At 30.3% G+C, this 17,019-nt stretch overlaps 1 protein-coding gene and 1 long non-coding RNA gene across 2 annotated transcripts; one reads left to right on the forward strand and one right to left on the reverse strand.

Moving 5' to 3' along the window:
• Window positions 1-3,330: 3,330 nt before the first annotated feature.
• Window positions 3,331-6,037, forward strand: LOC130820765 (uncharacterized). The gene is made up of 3 exons (XR_009045250.1): window positions 3,331-4,267; window positions 5,163-5,431; window positions 5,771-6,037. It is a non-coding gene; the product is annotated as an uncharacterized LOC130820765 (long non-coding RNA).
• A 5,628-nt stretch (window positions 6,038-11,665) lies between these two features.
• On the reverse strand, window positions 11,666-15,439 carry LOC130821342 (uncharacterized). Its single transcript, XM_057687049.1, has 3 exons — window positions 15,037-15,439; window positions 14,567-14,756; window positions 11,666-12,364 (listed from the first exon to the last, which is right to left on the reverse strand). Exons 1-3 carry the CDS (start codon window positions 15,172-15,174, stop codon window positions 12,021-12,023), a joined length of 672 nt encoding a protein of 223 aa, XP_057543032.1. The 5' UTR covers window positions 15,175-15,439; the 3' UTR covers window positions 11,666-12,020.
• Between the last annotated feature and the right edge of the window lie 1,580 nt (window positions 15,440-17,019).

Here is a 17,019-nt window from a genome sequence, read left to right on the forward strand (position 1 = left end):
TTTCCCAAAGTTCCATATTTTGATCAATCACGAACATTTTCATCAAAGTTTTCCAATGTGAGAAATTTGTTCCACAAAACAACGGAGGTCTAGAACACGAACGTCCTTGCGCAAACAATCCTTCTCCTATCGGATCCATCACAAGATATTACTCTTTTAATGTGAAACTCAGCTCTGATACCCATTGAAAGTTGATAGGAAGTCGAATACTCTCTAGAAGGGGGGGGGGGGGGGGGGGTAATAGAGAGTATGGGTATTTAAAATTTTTGTCTGGAAACTTATCTCAAGAGATTGAGGAGTCTTTTAAAACTGTTTTCTGGAACAGTTTGAGTCAATTCGTAAAACAATAACGCATGTGCGGAAAATAAACTTTAAAGAATAACACACGGTATGTTAACGAGGTTCGGATTACTCCCCGCCTATGGGTTCTCTTTCAACCCATAAGATTTCAACGCCTTTTATTAATCCGACTTTAATACAAACAAGAAGATCTCACTATCTCCTTACACCACGTTCTTCTCCTTGAAAAACTGTACTACAAGTCCCTTCAATAAAAGCAAATCTCAATCTCTCAATAGAGATTACTAGTTGAACACTTTGAAAAGTATTCTAACTTAGGCGTATTAATATATGAAAATAATCTAACTCTTTTTTAACACGTAAGCCTATTACAAATTATAAGAGCTAGATGAACTAAGAATTACAATTCTTTAGGGAATACTAGATCTTATTACAAGAGAGAAAGGGTGCATAGAGGTGTATCCATAATTCTGAAGTGAAGCCTTGTATTTATAGATGTTACGCCTCAACACATCCTTGTAGAGAAAGAAAGCTTCATCCGTTAAATTATGTTGATCTGGATATTCTGTGTCAATCTTCAAGACCTTGAGCTTTATGTCAAACTGACGTATACTGACAACTTATATAATTTCGTCATTGTGTGCTGTAATTTGTCTTTGATAACCAATACTATGCTGTCACGTTAGTACTCATACAAGATAATGAAAACTAAGCAAAACCAGATTAAATAACGCGTAAACACTTATTTAAATTTATTCCCATACTTAGTATTAATTCAACTAGTCATTTCCTATTTTTAGTATCAATTTAAATTACCATCTTATTTATAGGAAACACTTTAATTAGCTTAACAACTAATTTAAATTCAAATATAACTGTGAACTATAAATTAACAAAACGTGTGTATATACTATAACATTTAATCATTCAAATATCTTTAACATATATTTTAAATTCAAATTCAAATATCCAATCGTTTAAGATAAGATGTGTTAAATTATGTTGATCTGGATAGAACGTTTACTCTTTGATAGAATATTTACTCTTTGATAGAACATCTACTTATTGATAGAATAGTTTATACTAGTGAGAAGTGTGCCTAGGTTAAGTTATCTCAAGGGTATTACAGACTATGATCAAACTTACCTTAAGATAGACAAGCTCTATAAGGTCATGTGTTAGGCATTCTGTTAATGCCTTGGTCGAGTAGAACTATACGTGGTTTGCAAGAGTTTATGTTTGAAAAAGAGGAGCGTGAAGACCTGCATTCTTCTCAAGAACACATGGTTCGAGTTGGAAAGCACGTAATGAAATTAAGAAGTATAAGTGGCCGATAAACGGTTACTATTCGTGCTCGCGTCTTATGAAATCATCTTATGTTGTTTTATAATTAATGTTATCTAGTAGGTGGTCTTATTATTTTGATGCTAGTTACTGACGTGTACGTGTTTGTGTTTATGTTTGATTATTGATGACTTTCTATGACTGTCCTGCTATGACACATTGGCCTTTGGTCGAATGTCGAGCAGCAGGAGGATCATAGACAGGCGTAACAGGTATTGGAGCTTCTTTTGCATTGCATTGGGGGAGAGTGATGAGGGCGAAGCATAACCTGAGTTATACCTTTATCTTTCGATTTTGTAGCTCTTGTTATCTTATGTAAGCTTTGGTTGTATATATTTTGTTATGAGGCCTTGTGCCCTACTTTGTATATTTGTATTCCGCTGCGTAGCTTATAACTCTGTATGGTTTTAAGGAGTTAAGTCTTTCTAAAACGCAAACGTCGACACTAGAACCACGATCCATGCTTGGTATGTCGATTTGGGAAGTCGGCGACGAATCATTCCGCCGTGGTGTGAGATTTTTAAAAAAAAACAATGATGCCTTAGATTAGTTTAATGCTTTATTGTGCTGATGCTCTACCACATGATCGATTTTTAGAAGAGATGCTGCCGAAATTTTCACGCACCTTTTTAAAGTTAAAATTTAACGTTTATATAAATTCGATTCCTTTTTCTTTTATGTAACACCCGAATTTCCTCCCGTCCTTTACGGTTTTGGTTTCGTTAAGGGGTCGGAAATTCAGGGGTGTTACAAGTACCTGAAAGAGTATGAATAGAAATATATTAAAACATAGGAGCGTAAATTCAATTCTATGACTATGACTATGATTTACAATTCTAACCACTTCAACACAATAATATATACCAAATAGTATTGTGTGCAAAGTTTCATGCAAAACAAACCAAGTTTGGCTACTTTATGTGCGAAAGTGCCAAAAAACCATAAAAAACCTTAAAATTCATACCTTGTGAATCACTTAATTCAAATGTATTCCTTCCGTGTGATCTACACGCATATAACCAACATCTACATCATCTTGATCCACTAATTTTGGATTGATAAAGGGCGGGGATTCATCAAAAGCTTCATATTCTTCCTCATCCTCAACATCACCTATACCAAAGATGCTTCTTTTTCCCGGTAAAACACTAGACCATTTTTTATCAGACGGGTCTGCAATGTAGAATACTTGCTTGGCTTGTGTGGCTAGTATGAATGGCTCCTCACTATCACGTAAACGAGCTAAATCTACAAGAGTGAATCCACAAGGGTCGTCATTTTTTATGCATCGTCGATTATTATGTACCCACTTACATTTGAAAAGACCAATAGTGAAAGTAGAGTAGTCAAGCTCCCATATTTCATGTACCCGCCCGTAGTATACCAATTTAGTATCAACCGGCGATTGATCCTTGGCACTCGCGTAAAATGTAGATGACGCCAAAATAGAAACCCCATTATTCTGTAGATAAGATGAATTCTTATCTTGACCCTCAGTCCAAAATGTGAAGCCATTGATATCGTAACCCTCATATTTGTTGAAATCATCACGAGGACTAAAAGCTCGCCACTTAACAATTTCTGATACACACTTAAGTTCTTCACTTATTACTCGATTATGAAACCAATCAATAAACGTCTTGTTATGCAACTGCATCAATCCCCTATCCCCTTTACAAGGATATTTTACGCGTAATATATCTAAATGCTCACTCAAAAAAAGATGGACTTCAGGAATATGATGCAACACATACAAGTGTGCTAGTAGAAGACTGTCTCGAGGAGGTGTGATCAATTTGGAGTCAATTGTTCTTTTTCTCTCAAGCCTTCCTTCATATCGAGAGGTGGGAAGTCCAATAGGCTTTGCCATGGCTACATACTCGGCTATAAAGTTACTAATCTCATCACTCACAGTGCCTCGAATCATACTCCCCTTGAGTTGTGCTGAATTCCTCACCTTGTTTGGTAAAAGACCCATGTGTCTTTCAAGAGGATAACACCACCTTGGCTACTCAATTTTGCAAAGGTTTTTGAATGAAGGGGTTGAAATTTAGGTTTTATTAATGTTTTTTTTATCAATATATTATATGTTGTAGTCTTAATTTAAAGGAGCACAAAAAATTTGAAGGTTAATGTTGATAAATTAACATATCTGTTTATTGCAAAATTACCAACTTATTGATAATGGAGGTGGGAAATTTTGACTAGGTTTGGTGTAAATAGTGTCTTTTAAGATGGATTTGGGTGATTTCAGAACAATTTTAGGTAAGTCTGGGGTGGATATAATGGATTTTATAAAAACTGCGATTAAGGTAGCATCGTTGGATTATGGTGATAAGCTTGCATTAAAAAGTGATAAAGCGATGGAATTGTTTCAAATTTATAAATGAATTGTCATAGTTGTAATAGAAACTGTAATGTGTTATTGGGTTTGCCACTGATTTTGTTGTTGCTGCTGCTTTATTGAGAATGAGAAATGGTGCGATGGCAAAGGTTTATTTAGAATGAGGATGAACTTCAGAACATGTTGAGCAAGAAAAGGTGGGTTGTGGATAAGGATGAGGAAGATGATGAGCTCAGAAGAATTGTTTCTATTAAAGAACAAATTGAAGATCCTCATCAGGTTTTTTTCTCATTAATTTGTTGTTAGTGTTCATTATCATTTTTGGTCTGATTGATTGTATAATAATATTGATTGTGATGAATTTTAAGTTTGAAGATTCATTGGTTGATTTGCTTCTTATTTTAGCTGATATGGATATTACATTTAAGGCTCTTAAGGTCAGTTTAAAGCTTTTGAATTAAGAAAGAGCTGATTTGTTGATGGCATTTGATGTAATATTGCAAAACTGGAAATGTCATCTTTCTATCTTGATTTTCTATGTTTAGAATTGCAATGGATACTTGATTTTCTTTGCCCAACATTAGTGCCATTATTGACTTTGAAGAAATATTGTTTTATTTTTTCCATTCTGGTGTTAATTGTAAAATAGTGATTTGTATGGCAGCACATTCAAGAAGAAGGGACCCAAAGAATTTATAACCTTGAAGGAGCCTTTTTTTTTTTTTTTTTTTTTTTTTTTTATACAGATTCTGTGCTCTAATAAACTTAACATTTAGACATAAAAGAAGACTATGAGGAACTAGCTTATTTCGTTCAACACTATGATTGTGAATAATGAATCAATTATCTGATTACCATAGCCTGGATAAAGAAATTAATAAATATTGATTATTTACTATGTTATAGGAATACATAATAAATCAAGTATCCTCTCAAACCTGCTTTTGATTTGTTTTTACCTTTTATAAATGAAATCTAAAGAGTTTGTGCCTTTCTGGTATGTGCTGCACTTTCTTACTTGATCAGTAAACATGTTTCGGACTTGTGTTCTCACTTGAGCAACCTCATAGAACTAACTACAGTCTAAACTTATCGTTTGTGAATTTGCTGCTACTTTTAAGAAATTACACATATTATCTGCGTCATGATAAGTCCATGGCTTCACCATTCACAGGATTATTTCAAATTGAGGACGACTCAAATTGAATGAATTTCAACCAAAGTGTCAAAGAGAATCTGTGTCAAAATGATGAACGAAAAACAAACTATTTACTCCAAGGTCTAATCATCCATACCCATGTCATAAAATCTGAGATTCTGTTTGATAATTGTGTTGCAACAGCTCTTACCCATATGTTCATGAAATTTGGACATATCAAACATGAAGCACTCGAATGCCTCTGATCCAGTAGCCTTGTGGTGCTCAATTGGCGTCCAACCCAGGTGAGTGTCTGGTATTTGTGTTGATTAATAAGTATAACATTTGCGTTGTTCACAAACTTTCCTTCATTCATTTGCTGGTCTTGGTTGTTTTGCATTATTGATTTTAACGTAAAGCTAAATATAAGCACAATTTCTTTGCTGATTCATTCATTACTGATTCATTGCCTTTTGTTGTTCTACTTTTTAAGTCTAAATGTGAGCTCTATTCCTTTGCACAATTCTTTTTGTGCAGTTGGTACATTTGAGATGTTGAGCGATCTTGTCACACTGTCTTATGTGCCATTTTTTACTTACTTTCTTTTGTATGATTCAATACTTATTGATTTCTTGTTTTCATAGGTTTCATCAAGCTGTTGCTTCCCATTGCTGCTTGTTGTGTTGTTGTTGTCCAAGCGTGGCCTACAGCCGATTCTTGTGTAATGTTGCGCTATAATATTACATGTTGCCTCAACAACTTTGTTTTATTTAGGGACTTCTTTACTTTCTTGTCTTAATACATTGTATAGGCTACTACCTTTTGCGTTATGTTGTTTTGTTTCGTGTTTTTGTTTCCTAGGCTTGCTCGAATTTTATACTGTATAATTTATTTTCTACATTAATAAAGTTTTATTTTCAAAAAAGTAATGGTAGTAGTGATAATAATAATAATAATAATAATAATAATAATAATAATAATAATAATAATAATTTAAAATAATTTACCGCTATAATTAGTTAAAAATGTTAGTTATGTGCCACGCTTATCAATTGAGGAAAGTTTCCAGCACTTATAAGTGTAGTTGAAGGTACTGTCAGCCACGCTTATTAGCAACTTTAGCTACGCTTATTAAGTGTGCCTAAGAATTTACCAATACAAGCAGAAACCACGTTTAATTAAGCGTGGCTAAATCTATCAGCCTCACATATAAGCGTGCCTATTTGCATTTTTAAGCGTAGGTAGGTGCAACTGTTTTTGTAGTGTCATCTGCTCTATGAGTTTTATCAGATAAGTCGTTCGAGCAATTATTGCCTTAAGATGGGATGAATAGTCTGGGCACCCATCATTTGGAAGATCACATAGATTAGCTTTTTTGTTGCTTTTTTGCTTCATGTTCTTCCTCCCTCTTTGATGTTTCTCCGTCTTGCTTAGACAATTCTCTTTCGTACTTTTTTATAAGACTTATCCCACTTCTTGTACAACTGGAAGAATCCTCTTATTATGAGATCCTAAATATTATCTTTTTATAAGGACTTATAATGTTCCATTCAGTGCCCTAGACAGTTGTGCAAATCACAATAAGCTCTTGAATCATTTCTTGCTTGCTTTTAGGTGCAGGATGTTTCTATTTGTTGTTATTTTTATGCAGTGCATAAATCTTCACCCTAATCTTATTTAATGGGGTATATTCTTTGAAATTCTCAAGTCCATGATCATCTCGATCCAGATCATTAGCACCTTTCTTCCTTTTAGAGTCTTTCAACCCCCTTTTCTTTGATTTCTCTATTGATTTCTTTTGAAATCCACTAGTGGTTGCTTTGAAATCTTCTACATCAACGTGGGACTGTAAGTACTCCCTTACAACTAGCAAGGTCCTAAGCAATTATCAATAGTTGTTGTATTTTGGGGTTATGCTTTCATCTCTACATTCTGTCAATCCTTGTCTAAAGGCGAAGGTTAGAATATTTTCCTATGAGTTAAAACTTAAAGGCTTTCCTTCTCAAATCTCAACATATAATCTTATAATGCATCACCTTTGTGTTGCTTCACTTATCTATGCTAGCTATGGAGTGATTTAAATTTTTTCTGCCCGATTATTAAAGCTTGTTATTGATCCAGGTAAGAGATTTTGTACCCATGACTGGGTTGTCCCTGTGAGAATTAGGATGAAGTTTTTTTTACCAGGGGGCTTCTGTATGGTCTTGCATAAATATTTAATCATTTAAGGAAGAAATAATGTACCCGGGGGTAGGTCTCCCCCTTGTAGTTCAAATATGATGGAAAATTCACCTTCTTTGCTGGTGAAGCAACTACTTCCTGGCAGAATTACGTTCTGGTAGCTTGGCTTATCTATTGGTTGCCTGCTTATTTCTCAAGGCTTTTATGATTTCTTTGGTCCTTGGTAAGGATGACATTTATAGATTCATCCTTGCTAGTAGTGATCATTTCCCCCCTTAAAGTACTTGTTATCTCTGAATTTCTAGTTCCTAGTCTCTTGGATCCTAGGTGTTCCCAAATTCTTGTATAAGGTCTGCCCAACCTGCTATGCACACCTCTCCTTTTCAAAAACCTCACAGAGCTAATTGTCTCTCGTATTGAGCTTGTTGGACGGTACTCAATTTCAGTCCACACTTTTCTTAGGTTGGTCTCAATGTGAGAGGACCACCCTTAATAACTACGAGTTTAGTGATGACTAAATTCCCTATTTTAGCTCAAGATTTAATTTCTCTCGCTCCTTCTTATGGCCCTAAAAGAGATTCCTATCCTAGTAGTTTCCAAGGAAGTTTCTTGCTTCTCGTCCTATAGTATAAAGGATTCGCCTCCTACTTCTCCACCAAAGCTTTGGATGGGAATTGGATTAAGTCTCCTTTGACCCCATGCTGCTACTGGTTGAACAACACGTTTTCTTTTTAATGCGATGATGTTAGCTAATACTTTAGCTTTCATTGCAAGCTCGTTACTTAAGGTAACATGATGGGGTTATTCGGACACCAGATTGATCTCCTCCTTTAGTTGGTGATTATTTTGTTACCGACTTTTTTTTGAAGTTATCCCATTAATCATATGGTCATCCTCAGATCCGTAGCTGGTGGGAAAGATCTTTCCTCTTGTAAATTTCCTTTGCGAACTAGTCGACCTTATAAAATACTATATGCAAACCATGCCCAATTACTCCAAATGGTTTGTGAGATACGCCATTATTCAATTTGGACATTTTGGGTATGACCATACATGACATGTTAGACCAGACACATAAATCTAAAATAAATCCTTAGGTCCTATTCACAATTATCGTTTCATTTGATTTTATTAATTTGTATTTTATTCTTAATATATAAGTTAAAACATAGTCAAGTTTGATCTTGATTAATTATTTTCGATGTAAATTTTAAAAATATCAATATTTCATAATTTTTAACTAAATACAATTTGAGAATTTATAATTGAATAGATGCATTGTTAAACATGAAAAAAAGGGATATTATCAATGGTACCCCTGTACTATGGCAAAATAACAATGGTATCCCAGCTAATTTCAATGGTACCCCCCAAGTATATGTTAATTACAACCGTGACACTGTGAATGATTTTTCCGTTAAATGTCCGTTAAATCTCGAATGACCTAACCATGGTTAGTTTCCCTCTCCTCTTCCTTCTCTCCTTCCATGACTGCTTCACCTCAATACCATATTGTTTACTATTTCAAGCTCTCGAACAACTCTACCAATATAAGGAACAAAATCATTTGTATGTTCTAAAGAAAGTCTATTTTCATTTGTATTGCTTATAAACAGGTATTCAAAGCTTATATCTTTCTTTTGATCTCTTTCTTTCAAACTTTTAGTCTTTTGCAGGTTTGAATTTCTGGGTTTTGGATCTTTAATTGCTACTTAATTTTTTGTGGGTTTTGAATTTTGGAATGATTATTTTTTAATTGCTTTCATTATTTTTGGGTTTTTGTTTAATTTTGGATCAGAGTTTTGATTTGATTTGTTATGGTATTGTTTTCTTTTATATTTCTTTATTTAATTTAAATTTTGTCTCTGGCAATTTAAAATGCTGTTTTTTGGGATGAAAAAGATTTTATTGCTCCTGCAATTTGTAATTCATGGCTTGTAATTTGAAAGCTTTTTCTTAATTTTTTCTTGAATTATGAATTTTTGGGTGAGATAATTGGGAGGTTTAATAATGGAGCTCGTCTTAAAGGTTTGAAGAATGGAGGATCTGTCTCTTAGATTCCATACTAAGCAGCCATGGAAGGAGAGCAGGAAAAAGAAAGGGGAAAGGGAAGAAGAAGAAGAAAATAACGGACATTTAACGGAAAAATCATTCATAGTGTCACGGTTATAATTAGCATATACTTGGGGGGTACCATTGAAATTGGCTGGGGTACCATTGTTATTTTGCAGGGGTACCATTGATAATATCCCAAAAAAACAAATATGACAACAATAGTGAATGCAGCGAGTATATAAAAATTATACTCCCTCCACACCATTTTAGTTGTCACATTTCCTTATTTGGCAAAATAATTTTAGTTGTCACATTTCTATTTTTGTCAATCTTTTTTTACCTAAATATCCTTAGTTCACACACGTAATTACGAATATACCCCCATAAACCTTACTTAACCAACTACCCTTTAATACTTACCCAACTACCACCTTTTTAATGGACCCCACACCACCCTTAATAACCGTGCCCAAGCAAATGAGACAACTAAAATGGCGTGGAGGGAGTATAACATATGTAGGAAATCATTATTATTCTAAAACTTTCTACATTCCAAAAAATTTACACCATTTGAGTTTTTATGTAGTTCGATATACTAATTCAATTCTTAATAATTGTGATTACGAATAATAAAAAATTAGAAAAAATTGATATTAATAATCTTTATATTGAGACGAATTAAAAAAGATGTTATTTGACTACGTTTTAACATATAGATTAAAAAATAGTCATAAATTAAACATAATAAATAAATAGTGCATTATGTGCGAACGAAGAAATTACAAATTAAATCAACTTTATGCACCATAATTTGTAATGAGAACAAAATGGGGATTGGATAAGATTACCCCACAAGAAAGAAAGAAAAAAGAAAAAGAGGATATTGACAAAAAAACGAATAAAAATAGTGATATTTATGGAGAGGAAGAGTGGCCCTCCTCCCATAGTATTTGTGCCTTACTTTTAATAAGACATCTAGTTTTGGTACATTAATTAAAACATCAAATGTTATTGTTGGTTAGCCCACCTCAGATATTGATAGTATTGGTAAGAATGTAATCGTTTGTTCCTAATAATTTATTGGGGAGCAAAAATTATAACTCTTTTTTAAGTTCTTGTACAATTTTAAAAATTATGATATTTTTTTAACGATATTTTATTTTTAAACACTAAATATATACTACGTAGTTTAATATTTAAAGCCTTTAATTTATTAAAGCCTTGTACAATAAAATATGTTAAACATGTTCGGAATTTACTATATAATATAATTGTCCAATTCTTGTTCACCGTCAAAAAACAATAAGCTGTTGTGGATAACGTCGAATATATTAGATCTTTAAGCTATGCATTCTAGTACAAAAGTTATTGTAGTACTAGGAGTACTAATTTGTTGGACAATCTATTATCTATTCCATGTTCTATAATTACATGTAACAGAGGCTAACGTAATGGATTTGTCTCACTAAATTAAATACGTTCTCCATTTCATGATATAGTAATACTTCTATTCTATTTTTGAAAATTCCTCTTGGTAATTTTAAAGTATTGAATTTTTCACATTATAATCAAAATTTGAAAAAAATTCATATCGTAACTAATTTTTATCATATTATTTTACCGTGACCTTTTTGTACATAAAATGTTGGCAAATGTTATTTTCAAGCTTAAAGGCAGTTGTATGCCTATTTTATGTGACTCATCATTTTAAATTCCATCAATTTTAACCTTTTACCTCAAAACATAAATCCTAACTCTACCATCTTTCATCCAAATTACATTTTTTCCTTCAAATGCAAATGTGATTCGAAATGGTGATTTGGATGAAAGATGGTAGAGTTAGGGTTTATGTTTTGGGGGAAAAGGTTGAAACTGATGAAATTTAAAATGGTAAGTCATATAAATAGGTGTGCAGTAGTCTTTAAGCTTTGAAATTAACGTTTACTAACGTTTTATACGCAAAAAGGTCACGGTGGAACAATTTGGTAAACCTTAGGTTTATCGCATGGATTTTTTAAAAGTTTTGGTTACCACGTGGAGCAAAACCTCAGGATTACCACGTGAAATTTCCCTTTATTTTTTTATTTATATAACTTTATTATTACTTTAAAAATCAGAATTATCTTTTAAACAGAGAGACTATGATAATAAACACTTTTTGTTATTAATGTGTAAACCATTTGGAATAATACTTGTTAGCTAAATAATTTGAGAGAAAATATTTCTACGGTAATCAAAGTATATTTATACTCTTTGTTTTAAAAAATTTTACTTTATAAGACTAATATTAAAGACCAAAAATGTAAATAGCATGGACTACTAATTTGTTTATTTCAATCATAATTCTCCAAAATATATATGTTGTACATAATACATTAATTAATTAAATATTCATATACTAACAAGCTTGAAAGATACAAAATACTTCTATTATTCATGACTATTAATCTGTCTCTATCTTTTAAAATACCAATAAATCTATAAAAAAAAATTATAATTTATCATTACATGGCCAAAATTGATTGCTCACACAGTCACACACCTAAAAATAATTTCCTAGAAAGAGTTTCTGTGCAAGTTGGAAAATTGATTGGACAATCCAGACTCCCCACCACTTAATTCCCTTGTTCTCCCCTTGATCATCACTTTTCTAGGGTCCTACTTCTCTAACATAGAATTATTATTATTATTATTATTATTATTATTATTATTATTATAAAGGTTCCATTTGGAAAACATATACGGGGCCCTTCTCCAAGGGGGAATATGAAGGCCACTATCTCTAAGGGATTGTTCTGAAGCTGAGCAAAGAAGAGGAATAATCCTTTTTAATTTGTGTTCATTTCCAACAAATATGATTGGAAGTTTGCTTGAAAGTTGAATGTAGCTTTGAGTTGGCCTTGCTATTTCAAATTGACACTTGAAATCAATATCCACTATCACTCTTTGTGTTCCTCCCTTTTTTTGATCTTCCTTCATTATCTCAATATATTCATAGCTTCCTGCTCAAATGAACAAGTATTAAATAAATATAACATCTAATAAGATTCGGTTTTTAGATTACATTTCATTATTATTTATTATTTTTATTTTGACAAAAGATTTTCTTTTTTTTTTTTTTCATTCAACCGAAAAGGAGAAATATACGATCAAAAACATAATCTTATCCGACCTAATTGCATCAGTATGGAAGCGAAGTCCATCTTCTACGAAGGATTTCCTCGCCCCATTCTTCATGCGCATTGAAGCAAGAAGGACACACAAAACCCAAAAATATGCCTTAATTCGGCTAAGAGAAGCTATACATTATTATTATTATTATTATTATTATTATTATTATTAATATTATAATAATTATTATTATTATTTCATCGTTAAAATTAAAATTCTCGAGGTTAAATAATAAATATATACTCTGTGTTTTCATTTTTATTTTTCAATAGGTTTTATTTGATCTGATTATGAATATAAAATAAATTAGGAACAATATATTTTATAAAAACTATTGATTTTAAAACTAAAATAGAAAGTGAGGAAAATGTTAAGCACATTGAGGATAAGAAATAATTTAATTTCAAGATAACAAATTATATATTTAGTTCCAAATGTACATGATTTATTTCCCATTTAGTGTTTTTATGTAGAACCAAAAGTAAATGATATTTTTCTAAATTAAATTTTAGTGTACACATTAATTTTTCTGGCTTTATCAAGGATGGATTCATTGGTTTAAGATTGAATTTGTTAAAAAAATTAGTTAGATTTGAGTAATGTGTAGAGTTCTAATACTACTTAATTATCATAAAATAAACTAATGGCTTGGTTTTTTTTGATAAAAGGTCATAGTGACAGTATTTAACATGTTAATGGAGAAGTTATCAAAATTATTGAGCACATACCAAAATTTTAGGTCCCAGTAATTTTTTAAGAACGCAAATTTTTAAGAAGTGTGGATAATATTTTTATCATTGATAACAAATATTATATATATATATATATATATATATATATATATATATATATATATATATATATATATATATATATATATATATATATATATATATATATATATATATATATTATATTTTAGGTTATTTTAGTAAAAGTAACCAATATATAAACCCATACTATGACTTAAAATTTTTAACTAAAATTTCTTAAAGTAAACAACTTCAATCAATTGGGAAATTCATCACATTCACCACTTTTCCTCGAGAAAATTTAGAGATGACAACACCATGTCGCTAAAGTTTGAATTCCTCTTTAAAATGATTACAATTTTCATAAAATTTAGTATACAGACAAAAAAAACCTCTAAATAAATATAAAAAAAAGAAATTTAACATTTAGAAAAAACTAATTACTCATTCAAAATTTTGATTTTTAATTAAACCCGGCCATTTTTTGAAAGTTTTGAAATTATTCATTTTTAAATAATAATTGGATATTACTCCCTCTGTTTCTTTTTATTTGTCCACTTTACTTTCTCACGTACTTCAACGCAAATTTTGAGCCTCGATATCTTATATTATGCATAATAAAAAATTGTAAAAATTATATATTAAAATTCTTTGCATCAAGACGAATCTAATAAGATCCCACATGAATATATTTTATCTTGAATATGTGCTTCAACAATCAAATTTAAATTTCTCTCTCATAAAATAGAAAAAACTTAAAGTGAAAAAACAAAAAGGAACGGAAAGAATACAAAGATTACAATAATTATTATTACACTAACTCTCAAATGAAAACGTTTTAGTTGAGACCATCCGAAATTTCCTATTATGTTAATTCATTGTACACTTACAATCTGAGGATAATTATATCACCTTTAAATAATCACTTCTAATTTTAAAGTAATCAATCATATAATCTATTAATTTTATTTTATAATAACAAGTGGAAGGACTTAGAATGATTGTGTTATTTGTCATTTTTTGATAGGATTAAAAATATCTACGTTATAATTTTTAATTAGAGAAATAAAATATTTACATAATTTAATCATATTCGTTTATATCAATTAAAAACATATAAACAAAAAATTAATTTTTTCTTGCATCATTATTTGAATTTAACTTATATGTATCTCCGTATTAAACTGCGTGTATATACACGAGATTCTAAACCGATTATATTAATAATTACTAATATTAATAATACTCCTAATCAAAAATTAACAAGAGAGTAATTAATACCACTTGGACAAGAAGGGGTAGTGACCCAAGAAGTATGACAAAAAGAAGCACGAAGTCCTTCTAATTTGAGGCACTGAACCATCCACTTCTTCAATCCACTTGTTTTCTCCAAATCTTTTTTCTTTCTCATATACTTACTTATTTTCTCAAGAATCTCTTTTTCCCCTTCTGTTTTCTTCCTTAAAATCTCCTAATCATTAGAAGAAAATATATAAAATTAAAACAAAACAAACTAAAGAAAATATATAACAAAATTCTAGTATAAAATTACGTTATTGATGAATATTACACTTCAACCAAAAAATTACGCTGTCAATAAATAAAAATTTTATACACTTCTATTTCATTCAGATGCCACATTTAATATGGCAATCAAATAGCGAGGAAATAACATATTTTGGCCGTTAATTGATCATTTTAATTTTGAAAACCAATAATAATTCAGAAGTCTTAATTTAAGGAAGACTTACATGTAAGGTAAAGTGTCTAGTAGATTGAATTAGATAGTGATCATGTTTACGTAATGAAGTTGATGATATTGTCGAGTCTGACGATTCCATAAAATCATGAACCATTTGTAATAGATCTTCTTCTTCTACGTCACTCATTTTTCTTTTTTATGTATTCCCTTTGGATTTTTTTTTATTATTTATGTTTCTCTCTCTCTTTCTCTCTAAAACTCTAAGGATATTCTCTAGCTTTCTCTCTCTACAATTTTAAGCCTCGTTGGTTGGTATTTGTAGTAAAGAGATGTGGTCATACTGAGGAATTTTGAACAGAATATACCGATTTTTTAAAATAAAAACAAAAGCGGAACACTAATAGAAAGTATCAAATATGGTAGGATAAACCTTTTTTTAGGGGAGGATAAACATTATATTATTCCTTGGATATTAATATGTGTATGTTATCCATTACATTATAATCAGGTATTTACCCGTACTATGCAAAGTATCCAAAAAATTTTGTTATAACATATGTATAATATATTTTTCACCAATCTTGCTAAATTACAAAAAAGGGGGTTTAATTAAGTTACGAACGGAATAAATAATAACGACACATGTATGTATATTACTATATATATAAGTAACAATACATATTTAAATTAAAATATCAGATTGTAAAATTTTATTATTCCCCAAAAAATCTTATATTTATCATTTTATTATTATACTAATAATTTTACAAAGATAATAATAGTAAATAAACACAATGGTTGTATGTGTATATTAACTTAATGTAAAAATGATAACAAAGTTCACCTGTAGGAAAGATAAAAAAATGATTTGTCTCATTTAATTTTATGAAATTATTTACTAATCACTTTTACTTTATAAAAAAATATAGTTAAGTGGGATATCTTTTGATTCGTCTCAATGAAAAATTTATTAATAATAATTTTTATAATTTTTAATTATATGCAATTAAAAATATTTAGGATTGAAAATATATTGAATAGAGTGTAATCTTTAAACAAAAAGGCAAACATGACCTCTATGAATGACATGTAAATAGTCAATAGCAGCATACTATATTATATTACAATCTCATTCAAGCAAGTTTTGAATATTCTCTGAGAAATACTCCTAATACGATCATATTAATAATATAAAATGAAAAGACTGATGTTCAATATTACTTTATAAGTACAAAGTATATGTATGATCTTATTTCTTCAAAAGATAACTTCTTTGCAACACATCCTAATAGTAGAGATGACCATAAATAAGGTTGCTTTAAGGACAACTTCATCTTTGTCGTATGAGAGATCATACATCAAGAAGATTATTGACTTAATTAGCTACACATTAATCCAAAGAATAAGACTGCGTTTTATCTTATTAAATTTCATAAAATATATTCCAATGTTTAACAAAATGCAGTTATACGATATTATTTTAGATGTATTTAACTGCATTCCAATTCCTACTTATCAAGAAAGTATTTGAGTGCATTTGAAATAATTGTACCAAACTGCAAATTGATTAACCTCAATCAAACAATTAGTATATTGAAGTAAGAAGAATAATGTAAAAAAAAAAAGTACCACTTAAAAAATAAACTGATGCAATAACCAAAACTATGATTTCTTTATTTTTATATAAACACGAAAACCAGATCTAGTAAGCCAAAGGGCTTATTATTAAAATCGATAATGTTCTTTCTTCTTGTCTTGAAACTTGATACTCCTAATATATAGTAGAGTTTGAATTAAATAAAGGTAACCAAATGACTTGTTATTTAAAATTTTGCGGGAATAGTCTTCCAATGTTATTTAATAATAACAATAATACTTTTAAACTTTAAATAATAACTAGATTTGATGAAAACCATATCTTATTCGTAAGTTGATCAAGAGTCACAACAATCATCAAAATAATGAACTTATATTATATGAAGATGAAAAAACTTTAATTTATAGATGAAATTAAAAGTAACTAATTAAATAT

This window comes from Amaranthus tricolor, chromosome 8, assembly GCF_026212465.1.
Source record: "Amaranthus tricolor cultivar Red isolate AtriRed21 chromosome 8, ASM2621246v1, whole genome shotgun sequence".
NCBI lineage: Eukaryota > Viridiplantae > Streptophyta > Magnoliopsida > Caryophyllales > Amaranthaceae > Amaranthus > Amaranthus tricolor.